Raw genomic sequence first — 16,648 nt, forward strand, 5'->3', positions numbered from 1 at the left:
GAGATCAAGAATCAGCCACCAGGGTCCCTCTCTGTGGATCCACTCTTCAAAGGGGAGACTAGGAACCCAGCTTTAGAAGTCACCCCGTTCCCAGCACAGCTGCTCAGGAGCAGGGCGGAGGTCAGGTGCTAGGACTGTGCTGAGCTGCCCAGAAGAGGCAGCATAGAACCAAGCACTCACTGACCTTCTCGTGCCATTCAAAGGGCACACTCGTCTACGAGTGGCACTCCCGTCCTAGGCCCTTTCTGGAACTATAGTCCCACCATGCGGCTACAATGCCGATCTGCCTGTGAACAATACCCTTTTCCTCGGGATCATAGAGGGCTTCACGGGCATGTCTGGGGCTCCATTCTCTCATTGGTACCAGAAGGGAATTGATTCTATTTTAAAGCTAATCTCACAGATAGAAAATGAAGGCGAGGCATCAACGACATTTTCATCCTAAGGCAGGTTAGCCTGGCCACCAAATGTGGAATAAAACATTCTCTTTTCTGAGAGTCCTTGAGGAACCCAGCCCCTTCTTGCCTACACATGCCCTAATCCTTCCGCAAAGTTCTGGCTTCTCTGCAACAGTGTTCCTGAGGAGAAAGGTCCTCACAGACATTTATCTAGCCTCCATAAACTCCAGCATAGTAGGAAAATAAACTGCAAAGGGACTCAAGCAACATTCATGACGTGGGTAAGCAATGAGCTGTCCTATGGTTCTATATTCATGTGTGAATTTGACTTTGGATCAAGGCAGGGAAGGGGGAAAAAAGACCCAGGAAAGGTATCCAGATAAAGGCTGTCTGGAGTAGTCCACCAACAGCTCTCCTCTGAGAAGACTTGGAATACTTTTTAATCTTCTCACATGTCAAACCAAGTCATGTAAACAAGGTGCTGAGAATCTCGCTCTTGGCCTTTGGAATACACTCTCGGCACTAAGAGCTCATGAGTTCTAAGATGTTCCCATAGTTACGGTGACCACATGGAACCCCTTCCTACTTCCCTGCTCCCCGTGGGGCTCATGAGGGGTTAACTGAGCTAGGAGAAAATGGCCACTCATCAGGGCAGGGATTTGCCCAGAGCTTCTGACCCATACCGAGACAGGGGCTTCACTGCTTCCCGTAGAGGTCAGTGTGCTGTTGGTGATGGACTTCTTGGGCAGCTGGGGGCTGGCATCAGGCTTGGTCTCTATGCTGCTTTTGGATGAGCTGTCGTTCACTTCATTCTCTTCTACAGGGATCTCTTCACAGTAGCTGGAGAAGACCCCACCCCCCATGAGCTCAGGTTGGTCTCTGTGTCCTTAGTCTAAGGACTCAGGCCTGTCTCTCCATCCGAAACTATGGGCTTTCTGGCTTCTTTTCTTTGCATGTCATTTTGTGCCAACCAAAAAGCTGCCCTCTCATTCCCTTCTTATTCCACTTCTCCCTACCCAGAAACGTCTGTCTGAAAACTCACCTTTTCTAGATAGCCTCCTTAGATGTCTGTCTACCCAAACATAACCATACCTCATCTTATGCTTTTCTGTTGGGTCCCATCACATGCCGATCATGTGAATCTAACATCTGGGTTCTAATCCACACATTTCCTTTCTCAAACATCAACTACTAAGAAGACTGGACTCTGAATACAGTACTCTCTCAGCAGTACTGCCCAAATCACAGATCATAACTAACAACCGTCTCTTCCTTGTACATCCCGAAGGAAGTCAGGTGTCGTCCTAGAGACACTTCAAGAGTGCCACTGGAGTAGTCATTATCCTCACAGTCATTGCTGACATTAACATCTGACTGGCCCATTTAGTAGCATCTGGATGTATTACCACACCCAGTAAATCATGATGTGCATTTTAGACATCAGCAAATAGGGTTGGACAGAGCCAATGTGAAAGCAACATTAATATTGCTCCAAGCCAAGGTCTGAGCACTGTGCTCTTCCCTTGCTTCTTATTTTACTAGCTTCTCACACAACATTTAGTCTCCACACACCTAATCCCTGTCAGCCACTCACTCTCCTCATCTTCCTACCTGCAGCATGTCATACAGTGAGAGGCCCCATCCCTAACTCCCTGTTCCTGGCTTCTAGTGTGTGAGACACTCGTTCCTTGCTGGACATTCTTTCTCTGCTTCCCACTCTTGCTGAGTGCTTGCAAGCCTAGCCCTTGAATGTGATTTTACTTTTTTACGTTCACTCACTTGGAGGACTGAGCTAACCCCATGGTTATCCACGAGTGACTCCCAGCTTTATAGCTCTGGCCCAAACTTCCGCATGAACCAAACAGCCATCCTCAAAAGCCTACTTGATCTCTCTGCTTGGCTAGTGGGCATCCCTGTTTGCCTAAAACCAACCTTCTAATCTCAAAGTCCGTCAACAATAGTCCCCATCTTTGTTTGGAACCACTCCATTCTTCCAAAGAGTTAAGCCAACAAACTTTAAATCAAACCTGGGATTTGTTTCTGAGCCATGAGCAAATCCTTCAAAATACATTGAGGAACTAATTACCATCAGAGCTACTGTAACCTCCCTGGTCCAAACCACCACCACCACCACCACCACCACCACCACCACCACCACCACCACCACCACGTGTCCTCTAAATTATCATCTAACAACCTTGGAACAAGTCCCCTTTGTCTCCACTTGAGTGTATTTCCAACACAGAAGCCATACTAGTCTTGTCTAGATGTTAAGTCAGAACTTATCAACTGTCTATTACAAACCTCCCCATCCCTTTCTGCCTAAAAGCCAACTGTCACATTGGCCAAAGGGCTACTGCTAGTCCCTGCTCCCTTGACCTCCTGGCTCCATCTCTGACCATTTCTAATTACTGTTACTGTTCCTTCTGCCTGAAGCTCTGGTTCCCTCCATTGTTTCCTGTAAGGTGATACCCAGATACCATTTTCCAGATGATCTCCTCATTGATATCTTCTGGGAGGCTCACCCAAGGCCACACTCACCCCATGGTGTTGAAGTCATCGTCCGGGGGCACGTAGTCCTCATCATCACTAGTGAGACCCAGCTCATTCCCATAGCACTGGTGGACAAAGTGCCAGAGCTCCTTGGGGCACAGTGGCTGCAAGAGAGAAGAGAGTGACTTGGATCGCCCTCCCTCAGGCCCTGCCATTCTGCACAGAAGCGCTAAGCCAGGCTGGCCCCGTTGGGGGGAAAGAAGGCAAAGGACCCTCTTCCCAACTGAATAGAGAGGACACCTCTATGACAATGCCACCCACCTCAGATATCCCAGTCAGATGCCGGTCTCCCATCTGAAAATGTAGATTCCAACAAAACCAAGGATCTCGACCTTCCTTGCCTGCCCCTTCAACAGAGCTTTGCAGAATGGGATTAACAGGCCTTCTGGAGATGGGAAGCACCCTGCCTCCTACACCCATGTTAATCTAGGGCCACAGTTATCTCTGAACATCCATAGGTGCCCTGACTCAGTCTTGCAACACCACAGAAATGAAAGGTCATCTCCCCAGCTCTCTCCTGACAACCTGAATATTTCCTTCTTCATTCTGAAGGGCAATCAATTTGTGTACAATCCTATGTCTAGTTCCCAGTGTTTGCTTATTGAGGAGGCGTCTATTTGTCCTCTTTAAAAACACTGTCCTAAGAAAAGCTAGTTTTCCAGGAGGGGTTGAAATGGCTGAGTTGGGGGAGGGACAGAGAGAGAAAGCAATGAAAGAGATATCTTGATAGAGAGAGACATTACGGGGTTAGGGAGAAACCTGGTGGTAGGGAAATTCCCAAGAATCCACAAGGATGATCCCAGCTAAGACTCCTAGCAATAGTGGAGAGGGTGCCTGAACTGGCCTTCTCCTGTAATCAGATTAGTGACTACCCTAATTGTCATCACAGAACCTACAACCAGTAACTAATGGAAGCCAATATAGAGATCCACAGCCAAGCACTGGGCTAAGCTTCTGGAGTTCAGTTGGAGAGGGGGAGGAGGGATCATATGAGCAAAGGGGTCAAGATCATGATGGGGAAACCCACAGAGACAGCTGACCTGAGCTAATGGGAGCTCATGGACTCTGGACTGACAGCTGAGGAACCTGCATGGGACTGACCTAGGCCCTCTGCATGTGGGTGATAGTTGTGTGGTTTGATCTGTTTTGGGGGCCCCTGGCAGTGGGACCAAGACTTATCCCGGAAGCATGAACTGGCTCTTTGGAGCCCATTCCCTATGGAGGGATAGCTTACTCAGCCTTGATGCAGGGAGGAGGGCCTTGGTCCTGCCTCAACTTGGTATGCCAGACTTTGTTGACTCCCCAAGGAAGGCCTTACCCCCTCTGAGGAGTGGGAGGGAGGTGGGGTGAGGGTGGGGGAAGAGGAGAATGAAATGAAAAATTTAAATTAGAAAAAGGAAAAACTAGTTTTCATAGGGTACAATTTCCAGAGGGAAGCAAATGAATGTCAAAGAAACCAGGATCATGGGTGGAACCGTTATTGAGTCACAGACTAAAAAGAAGGGAGAAAGTGGTTGTGACACGTACGTGACAAACAAGAGCATAAGGAAAAGAGATGCAACCAATAATGAGAAATAAATAATAAGTGGAAACTCAGGAGTCCTGACACTAACAGGCTTTCCAGATAATGCGAGAGGTCTCCAGACCCACACGTTGAAGGAACGGTTCGGGCATCTGGAAGAATCCCTTAAGTCAGCCTTCCAGTTTTCTGACTTAGCAGAACAGTTGGGGCCTGTTTCTGGACCAGCGGGTGTTGAGCGCTGGCTTTCAGTGATGACCAGGAGAATAAGCCTTTCCTCTCTTACCTGTCTCTAGCCTACATGGACACCCTTCTTCCCTCCTGGGACGTACCTGCTTTCTGTCCAACTCCGTCCTAGCCTCCTCACCATTCACCTTCCCTGTACTGCTTTCCCTGACCAGTTCTGCCTGGCTCAGCTAGAGTCCACATGGTCAGGACAAGAGCAGTTAGCAGACTCTCGTTAGATAAAATTAATAAAGTCATTTTGGAAGACATTTAGATGCCAAGTGCGTGGCTCTGTGCCTTATTCAGAAATGACAACAGATGTGAACTGAAAAATCGAACTTGCCAGTAAATATGCAGGCCCATTATCACTTTACCATTACTGATGCCTGATAAGGTCAGGAGATCTCAGCTCAAAAAGCTACCAAGGTTTAGACTAGGGCCCTAGAGACTCACATTAAAAAAAAAAAAAAAACAACTATAGATAAAAATTAATTTGGTTGGGTTTCTCCAGGTAGTAATTCGCTCAGGCTAGAGTCAAGATAAATACAATCATGTCAATTATATGGTAACCTATTTAGAGGTACATATTATTTATATAGGGATTTTTTTCCCCTTACATTTGTTTCTCTGGCCTGGAGAGTTCCCCCAACATCTGACAGCTTCAAAATGGGAACTCTCTATGGACATGGGCTGTAATATTCCATCTGTGTCTCCTTCCAACCTAACTCACCAGCCATCAGTTGGTGGCTAACTTGACTGAGTTTTCTTATTTTCTTTATTGACCTACATGACCTGCTCCTCCTGACCTCCCCAGCTGATCCCAGGAGACCACAGTAAAGGCTCTTGCCCATTCTTCTGCCCCCTTTGCCTCCTGAGCAGCTCCAGTGCTTTTCAATGTGGCCTGGCATGACTTGTATGGCATGTCTAATTTCTGGAGAACCTGTGGATAGGAAACCGGCTTCCTTCACAGCACTCATGTCTATGGCTACCTGCTTCATTCTACTTGGTTAACCCAAGCCCTGGAGAAGTATAAAACAGTGGGACTAAAGTGCCCCAAATCATAGGTGCCTGACTCCTGACAGTGCTGGAGCATTCTCATTAAAAAAAAAAAAAAAAAAAAAAAAAAGCTAACTCTGTTCAGGACTCAGGTCAAGTTTACTAGTGGAAGATTTCCAGAGACATGGGCTCCCTAAGAGCCAGCCATACCACAATAAAAGATAAAAGCACGCTTCCCAACTAGGACAATATCCAAGTGAGAAGAACACTATGGGTGGATGGCCTTCCCAGGCTGAAGGACAGAGCCAATCCCTCCTGTCTGTCTGTCTATCCATCCATCCATATAGATATACTAACAGAGGGATTTTATGCCCTTCAGTACTTACCTTTTCAAGGAGAGCATTCTGCCAGAGCCGGAACATCATCATGTATGTCCTATCCCGGGCCCCAAATGAAGTAAAAAAGTGCTAGATGGAAGCAGAAGATGCAGAGAAACATCTGTGAAAACTTTTAACATAGTGACGAGAAACACATTCAATAAAAAAAATTATTTTATTCAAAATACTCAGTCTCAAATGCTATTGACTGTCAGTTATCCAAAATCATCAGCACCCAGGGGACCTGAAATCTCCAAGTCCCCACTAGAACCAAGTCCTTCAATATTTTACCCAGACTTTCTTCTGTGGTTTTTACTCTAGTTCTAAACTGTGTCTTCAAAAATAAAAATGTTCTTTGCTCACCAACTGGAACTGGGCAAGAGGTGAGCTGGGATGCAGCATAAAAAGGATGAGACAAACCTATGGACCCATCAACCTTCAACGAAATCTAAATATGCATAGTCTATAGTCACAGGACTCAAAACTGGGTGTTTTCGCTCAAAGTTCTGACATGCAACCCTAAGCCCCTGCTCAGCCCTCAACCACCCTGCTCACCCAGGGAGTGTTTTCTAGAACTTGTACCCTGCTTACTGCCTGCCGCTCCAAACCCATCAGTCTAAAGATCAAGGTGAGTTAAGGGTAAGAATTCAGGAGTGGGGAGATGGGGAGTGGGGTGTGGAGGTGCACGGGTAGAAAGGTCAGAACTCGACAACACTCACCTTTTCTGAATCGGTACAGACTTGGATGGCGTTGGGAATGAGGCGAGCTGTTTTCTCTTTAGTCATGGAACAGATATCTTTCAAACGGACTGTCAGCTGGCATCACCATGGTGACAGAGCAGCAAGCAAAAGAGGGCATTAGCACAATCAGGCGAAAAGTGTTCATGGGGCACTAGAAGTTGCCAGACAAAATCTGTTCTCATAACTCTGGCCCTGGAAGGAACTAACTTGGAGATGATACAGTTTGCACCTTATGCCACAGAGGCCATGTACCAAGGAACCATCTCTGGCCATGGTACCTAGGTTCTACAACCCAATATATGGGCAGAGGAGCTGCCATTTTTGCTACTGATGAAAACACAGAACACTGGTGCTGGGAGGGCTTATAAAATCATCTAAGTAACTTTTCTCCATCTGATTTTTAAAAGATGAGGGAATAAAGGCAAATTAAAAAAAATTAAGATCACAATTAATAAAATGCAGAACCCAGAAAGTGAGCAAGTCAGTTCTTCTGAGCCCTTCAGCCAATGCCCTGCCCGCTTTACTGTGCCTCGCTCTGCCACAACTCATACCAGATAGCTATGTGCGTTTGACAAAGGAAAACATTTTTGTGTACTGTCCTCCACACCCAAGAGATGGGAAAGAAGTACATGGCAGAAGAGATGCCATGACTGTGATTCAAAATTGGGTATCCTCCAGTGTTCAGGCCTGGGTTGGTGTTAACAATAAAAAGGCAGAGCCGGGGTGGTGACGCATGACTTTAGTCCCAGCACTCAGAAGGCAGAGGCAGAAGGATTTCTGAGTTCAAGGCTAGCCAAGGCTACACAGAGAAACCCTGTCTCGGGGGTAGGGGTGGAGGGGACACACTATAAAGGCTTGGGAAGAACACAAAGTCAGTAAATGAAAAAAATGAAAGCAGCTTGCTCGGTCATGGCCAAGACCATGTCCAAAGGGATAAGTCTGGGTCTTTCCCTTCTTTTCTTTTTGCGATGCTGGGGACCAAGCACATCTTTCCCTTCTTTTCTTTTTGCGATGCTGGGGACCATGCTGGGGACAAGCCTGTACATGCTGGGTAAGCGGTAAGCATATAGCCACTAAGATACAACACCTGCATCACCCACAGTCCCACACCAACCCAAGTTCAAGGTCTTTACCAAAGTTTCCCATCGGAAGATGTTGCTGTAGAAGCAGATCCAGTTTTCTGAGAGGTAGAGTCGGCCCTGAAGAAGAATGTCTCTTTGGAGTGCACATGAGTAATCTGTGTAGGAAGCAGGATATGGAAGCTCAGAGGCAGGGGACATTTTCAGCAAACCAGTGTAGACTGAGTGTGCCACCCATCCCTCCAGCACTGGGGGGAGTCTAGTCATCTGCTGCTGACTAGGTGTACAAGCCACTTGATCTAGCAGCCAAGGGAGTCTCTAACATCTCATGATAAAAAAACACCGAGGAGATGGATAGTGAATGAGTATGATAGCCAATAATGGGCCGGACTTAGAACAATGAAAAAGGCCCGTGCTGTTCAGTTAACTTCCATCCTCTTACTACCACGGCAGCAAGTGGCTCTATGGAGTGGCCATTTGCAGAGCTAAGTGTGCCTCTGAATCCCTCCAGGGTGGCCTCTCAAGGATGCATGCCACAGGCATGGTGCTTGATCCTAAGATCTGGGACGTAAGATGTCGCCTGTTGCCAGCTCAACCTGTTTGCTTTGTGTTGGCTCCCAGTCTCTGGCAGAGGCAGCCTGAGTGCTCTCTCTGGAACTCCCAGACGACTTCCTGGTTGGCCCCCTCCCAGGTTACCAGCTCACCAACAATGAGGCGCTCCGTGTCTGGAAGTTGCTTAAAGAGTTTCCTGAAGTCTTCATTTCTCTGCTTGTAAGTGGGGCTTAACACCTGCACAACAACAGCCAAGATTAGCACGAGGTGTCCGCACGCTATAGGGTTAGAGGTGGGCGCTGGGGTGAAGGAGGGGAATGCTTATGCGTCAGAAAAGCAGAGAGATGAAGCTCTCTTGCCGTAGCCCCTGAGAGGCCAGGTTAAGAAAGGGGCCTTGGCGCGGAGAGATAGCACAGAGGAGCCAGTCCTGAAAAACCCTTCAGGCAGCATCGGTCAGTGAGAACTATGGGGCCCACAAATGTCCCAAGAAGAGAAAGCAAGGAAGGAAACCTTCAAAGGTCTTCCCAGGGCCTAAGATGCCAGCTATCAGTGCCCTGCTTCCTGCCAGCTCTGCCTTGGCAGTGGAAAAGACCTGAGGGCCAACCTAGATCTCAGTAGGACTTGGAAGAGGGTTGGACACTGCGTACCTCTTGAAGTTTGTTGTGACTAACACAGTGAGCTAAAGACATGATTTTTTTTTAAATCATAAAACATGGCACTAAGGAAAATAAAATCTGGATATATATATATATATATATATATATATATATATATATATATATATATATATATATATATATCTCCAGTAACAGAAAGAAAAGAAAAGGGAAACACAAATTGTAAAGTTAAAAATCCTTCTGGCACACAGGCATGACACCTCCCTCCCTGTTCTTACCAAATGATCTACCAAATCCAAGTACTATGAGGAAACTGAAGGAAGAGAAAAGCCGCATGCCTAAGGGCACCCGACTCCAGGATGAGAGTCCATTCTCCATAAGCCACAGAAGCCAGGAGAGGACCAGCGATGTGCACATTATAGAGAACCAGATCCTAAAAAAACGGTTATGCATCCTGTGTCTGGTCATTCCCATAGAATAATTTGGCAAATCTTCCCTGGAAATCCCACCAGCCAGTGGAATAGTTAGGAATTCTGTCCTTTCAAGGCATACAGCTTGAAAGCTTTTTACAAAAATGAATGGAAATAAAAAAGATGGGTGTCCATAGATGAAGGCCACTCGGGGATGATATAAAAAAGAAGACAACCTAGGGAGAGCCACACATGAGGACAAAGGCACATTTGCATTCTACCCGACCATGTGCTGACCTACTTAATACACACACTCTAGGCTGCTGACCCTCTGCCAGAGACACATGCCTGAGGGACAGATTGTCCTGCTGGCAGTGACATGTAGTTCCTGGCCTCTTACCCCCTCACCCACTTCCCTGGGACTCCACAGGCACACAGCTGGTAGGGGACGGACCCTTCAACCGTTCACGTTTCAACTTTCTATAAAGCTAAATGACCCACGTGGAAACAAAGTCAGGGAGTGATCGCGTCTGAACCCAGAGCTGCCTGCCTCCATGACAGCCTGTTGCCCTGACTAGAGGAAGAGGAACGTGAAGGGAGTTGGAGAGAGAGAAAACTGTGTGAGCTCAGTTTGGGTTGAAGCTCCAAGAGGGAGAAACCAGAGAAGAGCTGAGGAAAAGGAACCTCTCGTCAATCGGTCTATAATTTGAATTTCAAGCTTTTGTTCTTGACTTACTTACATGTGTAATGTGAAAGGCCCAGTAACCTTCTCCAAAGTATACCACACTCTCATCATATGATGTCAAACTTCCCAAGTCACCTATGTGAGCGTGAACCAGGTTTCCAGACCACTAGAGGAAGCCATCTAGAAGCCTATCTATCCTATAATTTCTAGTGCTAGAAAAGACCTCAGGTTGGGCGGTTGTGGCATACACCTTTAATCTCAGGCAGATCTCTAAGTTTGAGGCCTGGTTTACAGAGTGAGTGCCCCAACAGCCAAGGCTACAGAGTTGAAACCCTGTTTCAGAAAAACAAAACAAAACAAAACAAAAAACCCAAACAAACAAAGACCTCAGATACAACAGTCCTCCAAGAATCACTAGATACTATGCAATGTCCCACCCTCTAGAAGAGAATTCGCACACAGGAAACCCTTGCTTGACAAGCTGACAGCTCATATAGTCCTCATTATATCTCACCTTCTAGACAACTGTAAACACCCCACAGCAAGAGCAAGCATACGTCCTCCACATACATCACCGCACCTCACCACAGGGTAGATTTCATTACCCCACTTCATACTTGTGGGGAATGAGGCAGAGGTTAAGCAGCTTGCCTGAGGAATGTGGAGACCCAGTGGGAACGGAACATGAGTCTTATCCAACCACTAAAAAGAAAACCACAGGGCTTCCCCACAACAGCACACTCATGGGAGAAGATACTCGCCGGCTTTGGGGCTCCCACTAGCTTCTCATGAGAAACAGCCTACCAGGGGGCCCCCAATCCACTTCAAGGGAAACTGGGTATCTGGTAACCCGACACCTAGAGTCCTCCTAGTTCCAATATTTCATTCGTCCAGTGTCATCTTCCTTGGGCTTCTACCATAGTCAATGAGAGAATTCCAGGGCCCACAGAGATGGATGCACAGGAGTCTAGGTACAATCTCCCCAAAAGCGTGCAGGAAAAGACATCGATCTTTTGTGCTTAGAGCAGTGGGGGAAGAGTAGGGAAGGCCTCCTTACTCCACGTTTGTACCTAGCTGTCCTTATTCTACTGTCTGTTGATGCGGATGGTCGGCCAGCCTCTCTGTACTACAGTATAAAGACACACTGGATGGGAATACTTGGCTTTCAATCCCATGCCCCTTCGATGCTGGGGAACCTAGCCCCTCCCCCCACTTCCTATGTACTCTTAAACATTCTCTCCCAAAGGTGAGGCAAGGCTCACCTCTGTAAAATGGCCAAAAAAATTTCTGGCTCAAGGGTTGTCAAGTCTGAGGCTCTCTCTCAGCAGGGCCAAGGGTGGCATGAGAGAGTACACAGAACAGTCACAGAACCCCCGAGAATGCGGGGTACACACTCACGGCTGGGATTTTCTCAGATCCATGCCCACAGTAGCATTCCACACCATCAGCAAGCCTCTTCAAGTACCACAGCAGAGACTGGCTGTCCAGTTCCAGCAGGAGGCTCCAGAGGACCCCAGACTCTGTCAGAGATTCCATCGCCCCCAACAAATGTCCCAGGCAAGGGTCCCCAAGTCCTTATGCTGGTTCTCGGGTCCCCTCGGAATGAAAACGGTGAGTCTCGCCTGGACTGAACACAGGGTGGTCCCTGGCTTCTGCACAGAGGGTCTCTATAACCCTGGCTGCTGTCTCTTCCTCTCTCAGAGCCGTGCCCCCTGAGCAAACTCTCACAAATGAAAAGGTATAATACGCATGGTTCTCAGAGCAGGTTGGCTGGCCGATGGTGTCTCACAGCTGGACTCCGCGTCATCCTTCCCTCGTCTTCAGTCTGGGGGCAGCCACACTCTGGGGGTGCGGTCAGGCAATACTACCTGGTGGGTGCAGCCACTCAAGAGTCCAGGCGAGGCCCGTAGGCATAGATACAGCCGGTGCACAACACGGGCTGGGAGTTGCGGAAGGGCAGCCCCTGCATGAACGGGCAAACTCTGCAGAGCAGGATGAGCCACAGCTGGGTCCAGAGGTCTCTTTCCACTAGCTACTCACACTCAGAGTGACTCACAAGTGACTCTTTGGACGCTCCAGAGAGGCCCATGATGGCCCAGATCCTTAGTCCAGATCTGCCCCCCAAGGACTGACCTGTTCAGTGTACTTTTCTATTCCCCCCCCATCAGACCAGGACTGCGGTGACTCACATCTCTCACCCAGGCAGAACGGGCCACCACTTAGCGGCACAGCACGGAGCCTGCTCTCATCCCCACCCCTACACACACCCCTTTTGCCTCCAGAAGGCACTCCTTTCAGCTGGCCAGCGAATGACTTCTTTGTTAAGAGTCACTGGGGCCTGAGGGAGGGAGGCAGGGCTGGTGGGCGGGCAAGGCCAGAGCCCCGCACATGCCTCAAGTTACAGGATCCGGGTGATGGGCCTGGCCAATGTCCTGCAGTAACCCCAGGCCTAGCCTGGCCTCAACCGGCAGATGTTTCCTGCAATGGAAAGTTGCTGGCCAGGGCTCTCGGTGGAGGAAGAGAAGGGGAGGTGCCCAGGGCATCACAGTTCTGGTGAAATCTGAAATCTGAGACTGAATAGAGGAGGGGTCTCTTAAGAAACAGCTCTCCCTTAAGGAGCCGTCTATTGGGCAAACTCCTCTGATGCAACAGCAGCAAACATGGGAATCTCCAAATGTGCAGAGAGGTCAGACGGACAGACTGGAGAAGATGAGGTCGGCCCGAGGTGCTTGCCCAAGGACTGAGTCCTGCCTTCCATACACGGAGGCCTCGGGGCAAAGCCAAGCAGAACCGCGGGTGGCTGCTGGGACCTTGAGGGGAAAGAGCAACATAAGAGCAGACCTAGGGGCCCTGACGAGAAGGAGGGAGACGGTAAAAGAGAGACGGCAGCCGGGCCGTGAGGGCAGAACGGGCTCTCTACACCAGGGTTCTCAACCTGGGGTCCATGACCCCTTGGGGAATGAATGACCCTTTCACTGGGGCTGCATATCGGATATGTACCTCATGGCTCATGACAGCAGCAAAATTACAGTCATGAAGTAGCAACAAAAATAATTTTACGGTTGGGGGTCACCACAGCGTGAGGAGCTGTACGAAAGGGTCGCAGCATTAGGAAGGTTGAGAACCACAGCCCTAGGCAGGGAGAGGAGGAGTAGGCAGCATGGGGACCGGGAGGGCGTGGACTCCCAAGATCCTAGAGATAATCGCGGCAGCTCCCTTGTTCTACCCAGACAGCCTACCCTATCAGGAAGGTCTCAGGCTGTTGCATTATGGGTAATGTTCCTTTGTCTTATAAACCTTAGTAATTTCCTATGCTTAAACTTTAAAAATGAAGCCAAAGAATACGGATTCTTGGGTCTCAGACCCGAAGACTCCAGTTAAGAGGAACATGACAGCCATTGGTAGGGTAAACAGAGGGGAAAGAATCCTCACCCAAGGCATCTTCTAACTCCCTCCCCTTTCCATCTTGAAGGACACTTGCCTTCACCTAACCTAAGGTAAACCGCACTCCATTGGATGCCAGCTTCCCCAGGAATGAGCCACCCTTCAATTTAATCTTCTCTAGAACTTAGTATTTCATATATTGTGTAAAAATTATCTACCACATGAATGTATTCCCTATCGCTCTATTGGCATCTTATCAACACACACACACACACACACACACACACACACACACACACACACACACACACACACATCCCTAAACCACAAGCCTGGCTTCTTGGAGCGTAGTCCCTGCCCTGACTCTATCCTAAGATCAAGTTCTCCCTGCCCTGTGTGTCAGTGGTCCTCAAATTTTGTGGCAGGTGAATCCAGCAATTCTATTTTCCAGGGTGATCACAACCCATCTCTTCAGGACCACACCACACCCAAGATACAGGCAGTGTGGACAGTTCCAGGAGGCTCCAGATACTTAAACAGACATTCTCCCTGGAAATACTGGTATCCAGGCCAGAGACACAGAAAAGGTGAGATGGTGACTGAACAAGACAGGGACAGTTTACACCCTGAGAGATACTGTCGTAGATGAGTCTCAGTCTGCGTTTGGTCTTGTCTCCACCCCCTCACCAAGGGCTGGGCAGGGCAGGGCCAGAACTCCGGGAGCCAGAATTGGCTCTTAGCTAAACATTAACTCTATGGCAAACACTGGGTGCTGGGACCAACTGGTACCCTTTCTCCAGGTTCAGCAGGAAGGAGGGGGTGAGAGAGCCCAGATTTAAAAAAAAAAAAAAATTGGTTCAGCATTGACCTCACCTAGGGAGAAACCAGTTAAGATCCACAAAGGAAATCCTGGTGCTTCGGCCAAATCCGGTAAGCAGAAGCCAGAGGTGGGTGGGACAAGGACAAGGGATAGTGACTAAACACGGGGTGGGCACGGGTGCAACGCAGAAGGGTGGGGAAGGGGTTAGGATTGGGAGAGGGGGGTCTCATCTGGAGAGGTCATACCACCACCGGGGAGTGAAGGATAGGGCTGACTGTCGTGAGGGTACCCGTCAGGAAGATTCTTAGAAGTCACGGGTAAAATCATAGGTGGGAGACAGACAGACGATGAGGAAGGACAGCCCTTGGAGGAAATATCAGGCACTGGGTGTGTCATCTCTGCTACCCCAATACCTGCATCCCCCTCCTAGAAAGCTCTGCCCTACTGCTCCCAAACAGATGCCAGCCAGACCTGTGTGTCACTCCCGGGATTGGCTCCACCTCTCCTTCCCTTCCTTAAAGCCAGCTTTCCCAGCAGAGGACAGTGTCAGACAATGTGGGTGCCATCTCCAGCAGCTGCCCTATTCTAGGCTTTGTCCCTAAGTTGCTATGGAAACACTAACACCCCAGGAATGAGACGTAAGGCAGAAGGGTCTATCTGCCCACCTGGAGCTCGGGAAGACCCGTGCCTACCGGGACCGGGGAGGAGCATATTTGAAAGGCACATGGTACCCCTCTGACCACCCCTACTTCTGACTACAGTTCCAACGCCCTGTCACCTGACCCCTTCAGCTCCTGACCACTGGGGCTGCACCTTTGTACTCCCAGGCTGGAGGCCCTGCTCAGTGAAATGAGCTGGTCAGTTGTGGTGGTGAAGGGTGAGAAGGGCCCCAGGGCAGTTGCACAAGACAAGGTCTTCACACTCCACCCTGACCCTGACGTTCACCAACTCCATGGACTCTTTGCCCACGTCACTAGGGTCCAGCCACTTCCTTTCTTAGGACCCACCCTTCAGCTCAGGTTAGTCTGTTATTTTGCTTCCCTTGGCTAGTTGCAGGACAATGAATTAGTCACTCTTCTCCTCGGCAGGCTGGTGGTGGTGACGGTGGGGCAGGATGACTTCCTCTTGAATTCCATCCAGGCCCCTTGAACAGGTCTCGGGGACTCCTGGAGCTGTCAGCGCTCTGCAGGGCCCTGACTCGAGCCTGGCCCCAGGGCAGGGGATTAGAAAGCCTGCATCTACCTGAAGGACTCCTAGTGCCAGGGATAGAACCTGAGGCATCGTCGTAGCTGGCGAGCTGACCCTAGCTGGGGGAAAGGGAAAAGGCGCTGTGTAGAGCCACAGGAACAGGACACCAGGATGCTCTCTGAGGGTCAGATTCCAGCCAGCCGGCCAGCAGGGAGCAACAGAAAGGTAGGTCTAAGGGAAAGCAGGTCATAACAACAAGGGTAGGCTGAGAGCCTCCCATGTAGACTATGAAGGGGTAGTGCTGAGGGAGGGGTCGACGGAAGCCCCCCCCCCCCCCCCCCCCCCCCCGTGATGTATCTGAACACAAGTGTAGAGGGCAGAGCCACAGCACTCAGAGAGAAAAGGGTACTTAGCCAGCCAGGGCCCAGCAAGGGCTATAAAACCCTACCCAGCAGGTGGCTCTCGGAGAACCCAGGTCATAGATTCCAGGGTCAGCCAAAGCAGTTGTGCCAACGTCCGGGGTAAATGTACCAGCGGGGTCAGAGAGAACCCGGGGGAGACTTCCGCAGTGTCAAACAGACCGGCTAACTACACTAATAAGTGGCTCTGGAAAACTGAACCGGGGCATCTGTTTCATCAGTAAGGGCGGGGGGATCCCATCCAACTAGCCCGTTTGGGTACCACAGCCAACCTGCCTCTCCACGGCTGCAGTTACGGATCAAGCTCTTCAGGAGCTACCTCTTGTCCAGGAGATACAGGAAGAAGCGAAAGCAGGGGCTACAGATTATGCAGTTCCCATGCACACCTCTAAGTACCTGCAGCTAGGGCAACTGGAAACTCTGTTTCTGGAGTCCCGATGTTCAACCACCATTTATTTCTATCTCCTCCTCCACTTTCAATCCTTTCTACTTCCTGCACCCATAGGCAGTGGCCCAGAGCAGGGAGAAAGGGATGTGTGGGTGGTCAGTCTGGAGGATGTACAAGTTCAAAAGCACCTGTCAAGTTCAGCTGCAGACAGATAACCCACCCCCATGCTCCAGCCAAGCAAGGGGGGGGGGGCGGGCATGGTCTCCCAGCCTGTCATTTACACCGAGTATCCAGATGT

The 16,648-nt window shown here is 49.4% G+C and overlaps 1 protein-coding gene and 1 long non-coding RNA gene across 2 annotated transcripts in view; one reads left to right on the forward strand and one right to left on the reverse strand.

Moving 5' to 3' along the window:
• Gramd1b (GRAM domain containing 1B) overlaps positions 1-16,648 on the reverse strand; it is a 172,742-nt gene that overhangs the window by 15,488 nt on the left and 140,606 nt on the right. The window contains 6 exon segments of the mRNA XM_042280702.2: positions 1,082-1,238; positions 2,940-3,055; positions 6,078-6,158; positions 6,788-6,883; positions 7,942-8,045; positions 8,592-8,676. Of these exon segments, the coding sequence (XP_042136636.2) occupies positions 1,082-1,238; positions 2,940-3,055; positions 6,078-6,158; positions 6,788-6,883; positions 7,942-8,045; positions 8,592-8,676 (639 nt within the window).
• LOC143274232 (uncharacterized) lies at positions 1,217-5,821 on the forward strand. The gene is made up of 2 exons (XR_013052706.1): positions 1,217-1,269; positions 2,889-5,821. It is a non-coding gene; the product is annotated as an uncharacterized LOC143274232 (long non-coding RNA).

This window comes from Peromyscus maniculatus, chromosome 7 (assembly GCF_049852395.1).
Source record: "Peromyscus maniculatus bairdii isolate BWxNUB_F1_BW_parent chromosome 7, HU_Pman_BW_mat_3.1, whole genome shotgun sequence".
Lineage (NCBI taxonomy): Eukaryota > Metazoa > Chordata > Mammalia > Rodentia > Cricetidae > Peromyscus > Peromyscus maniculatus.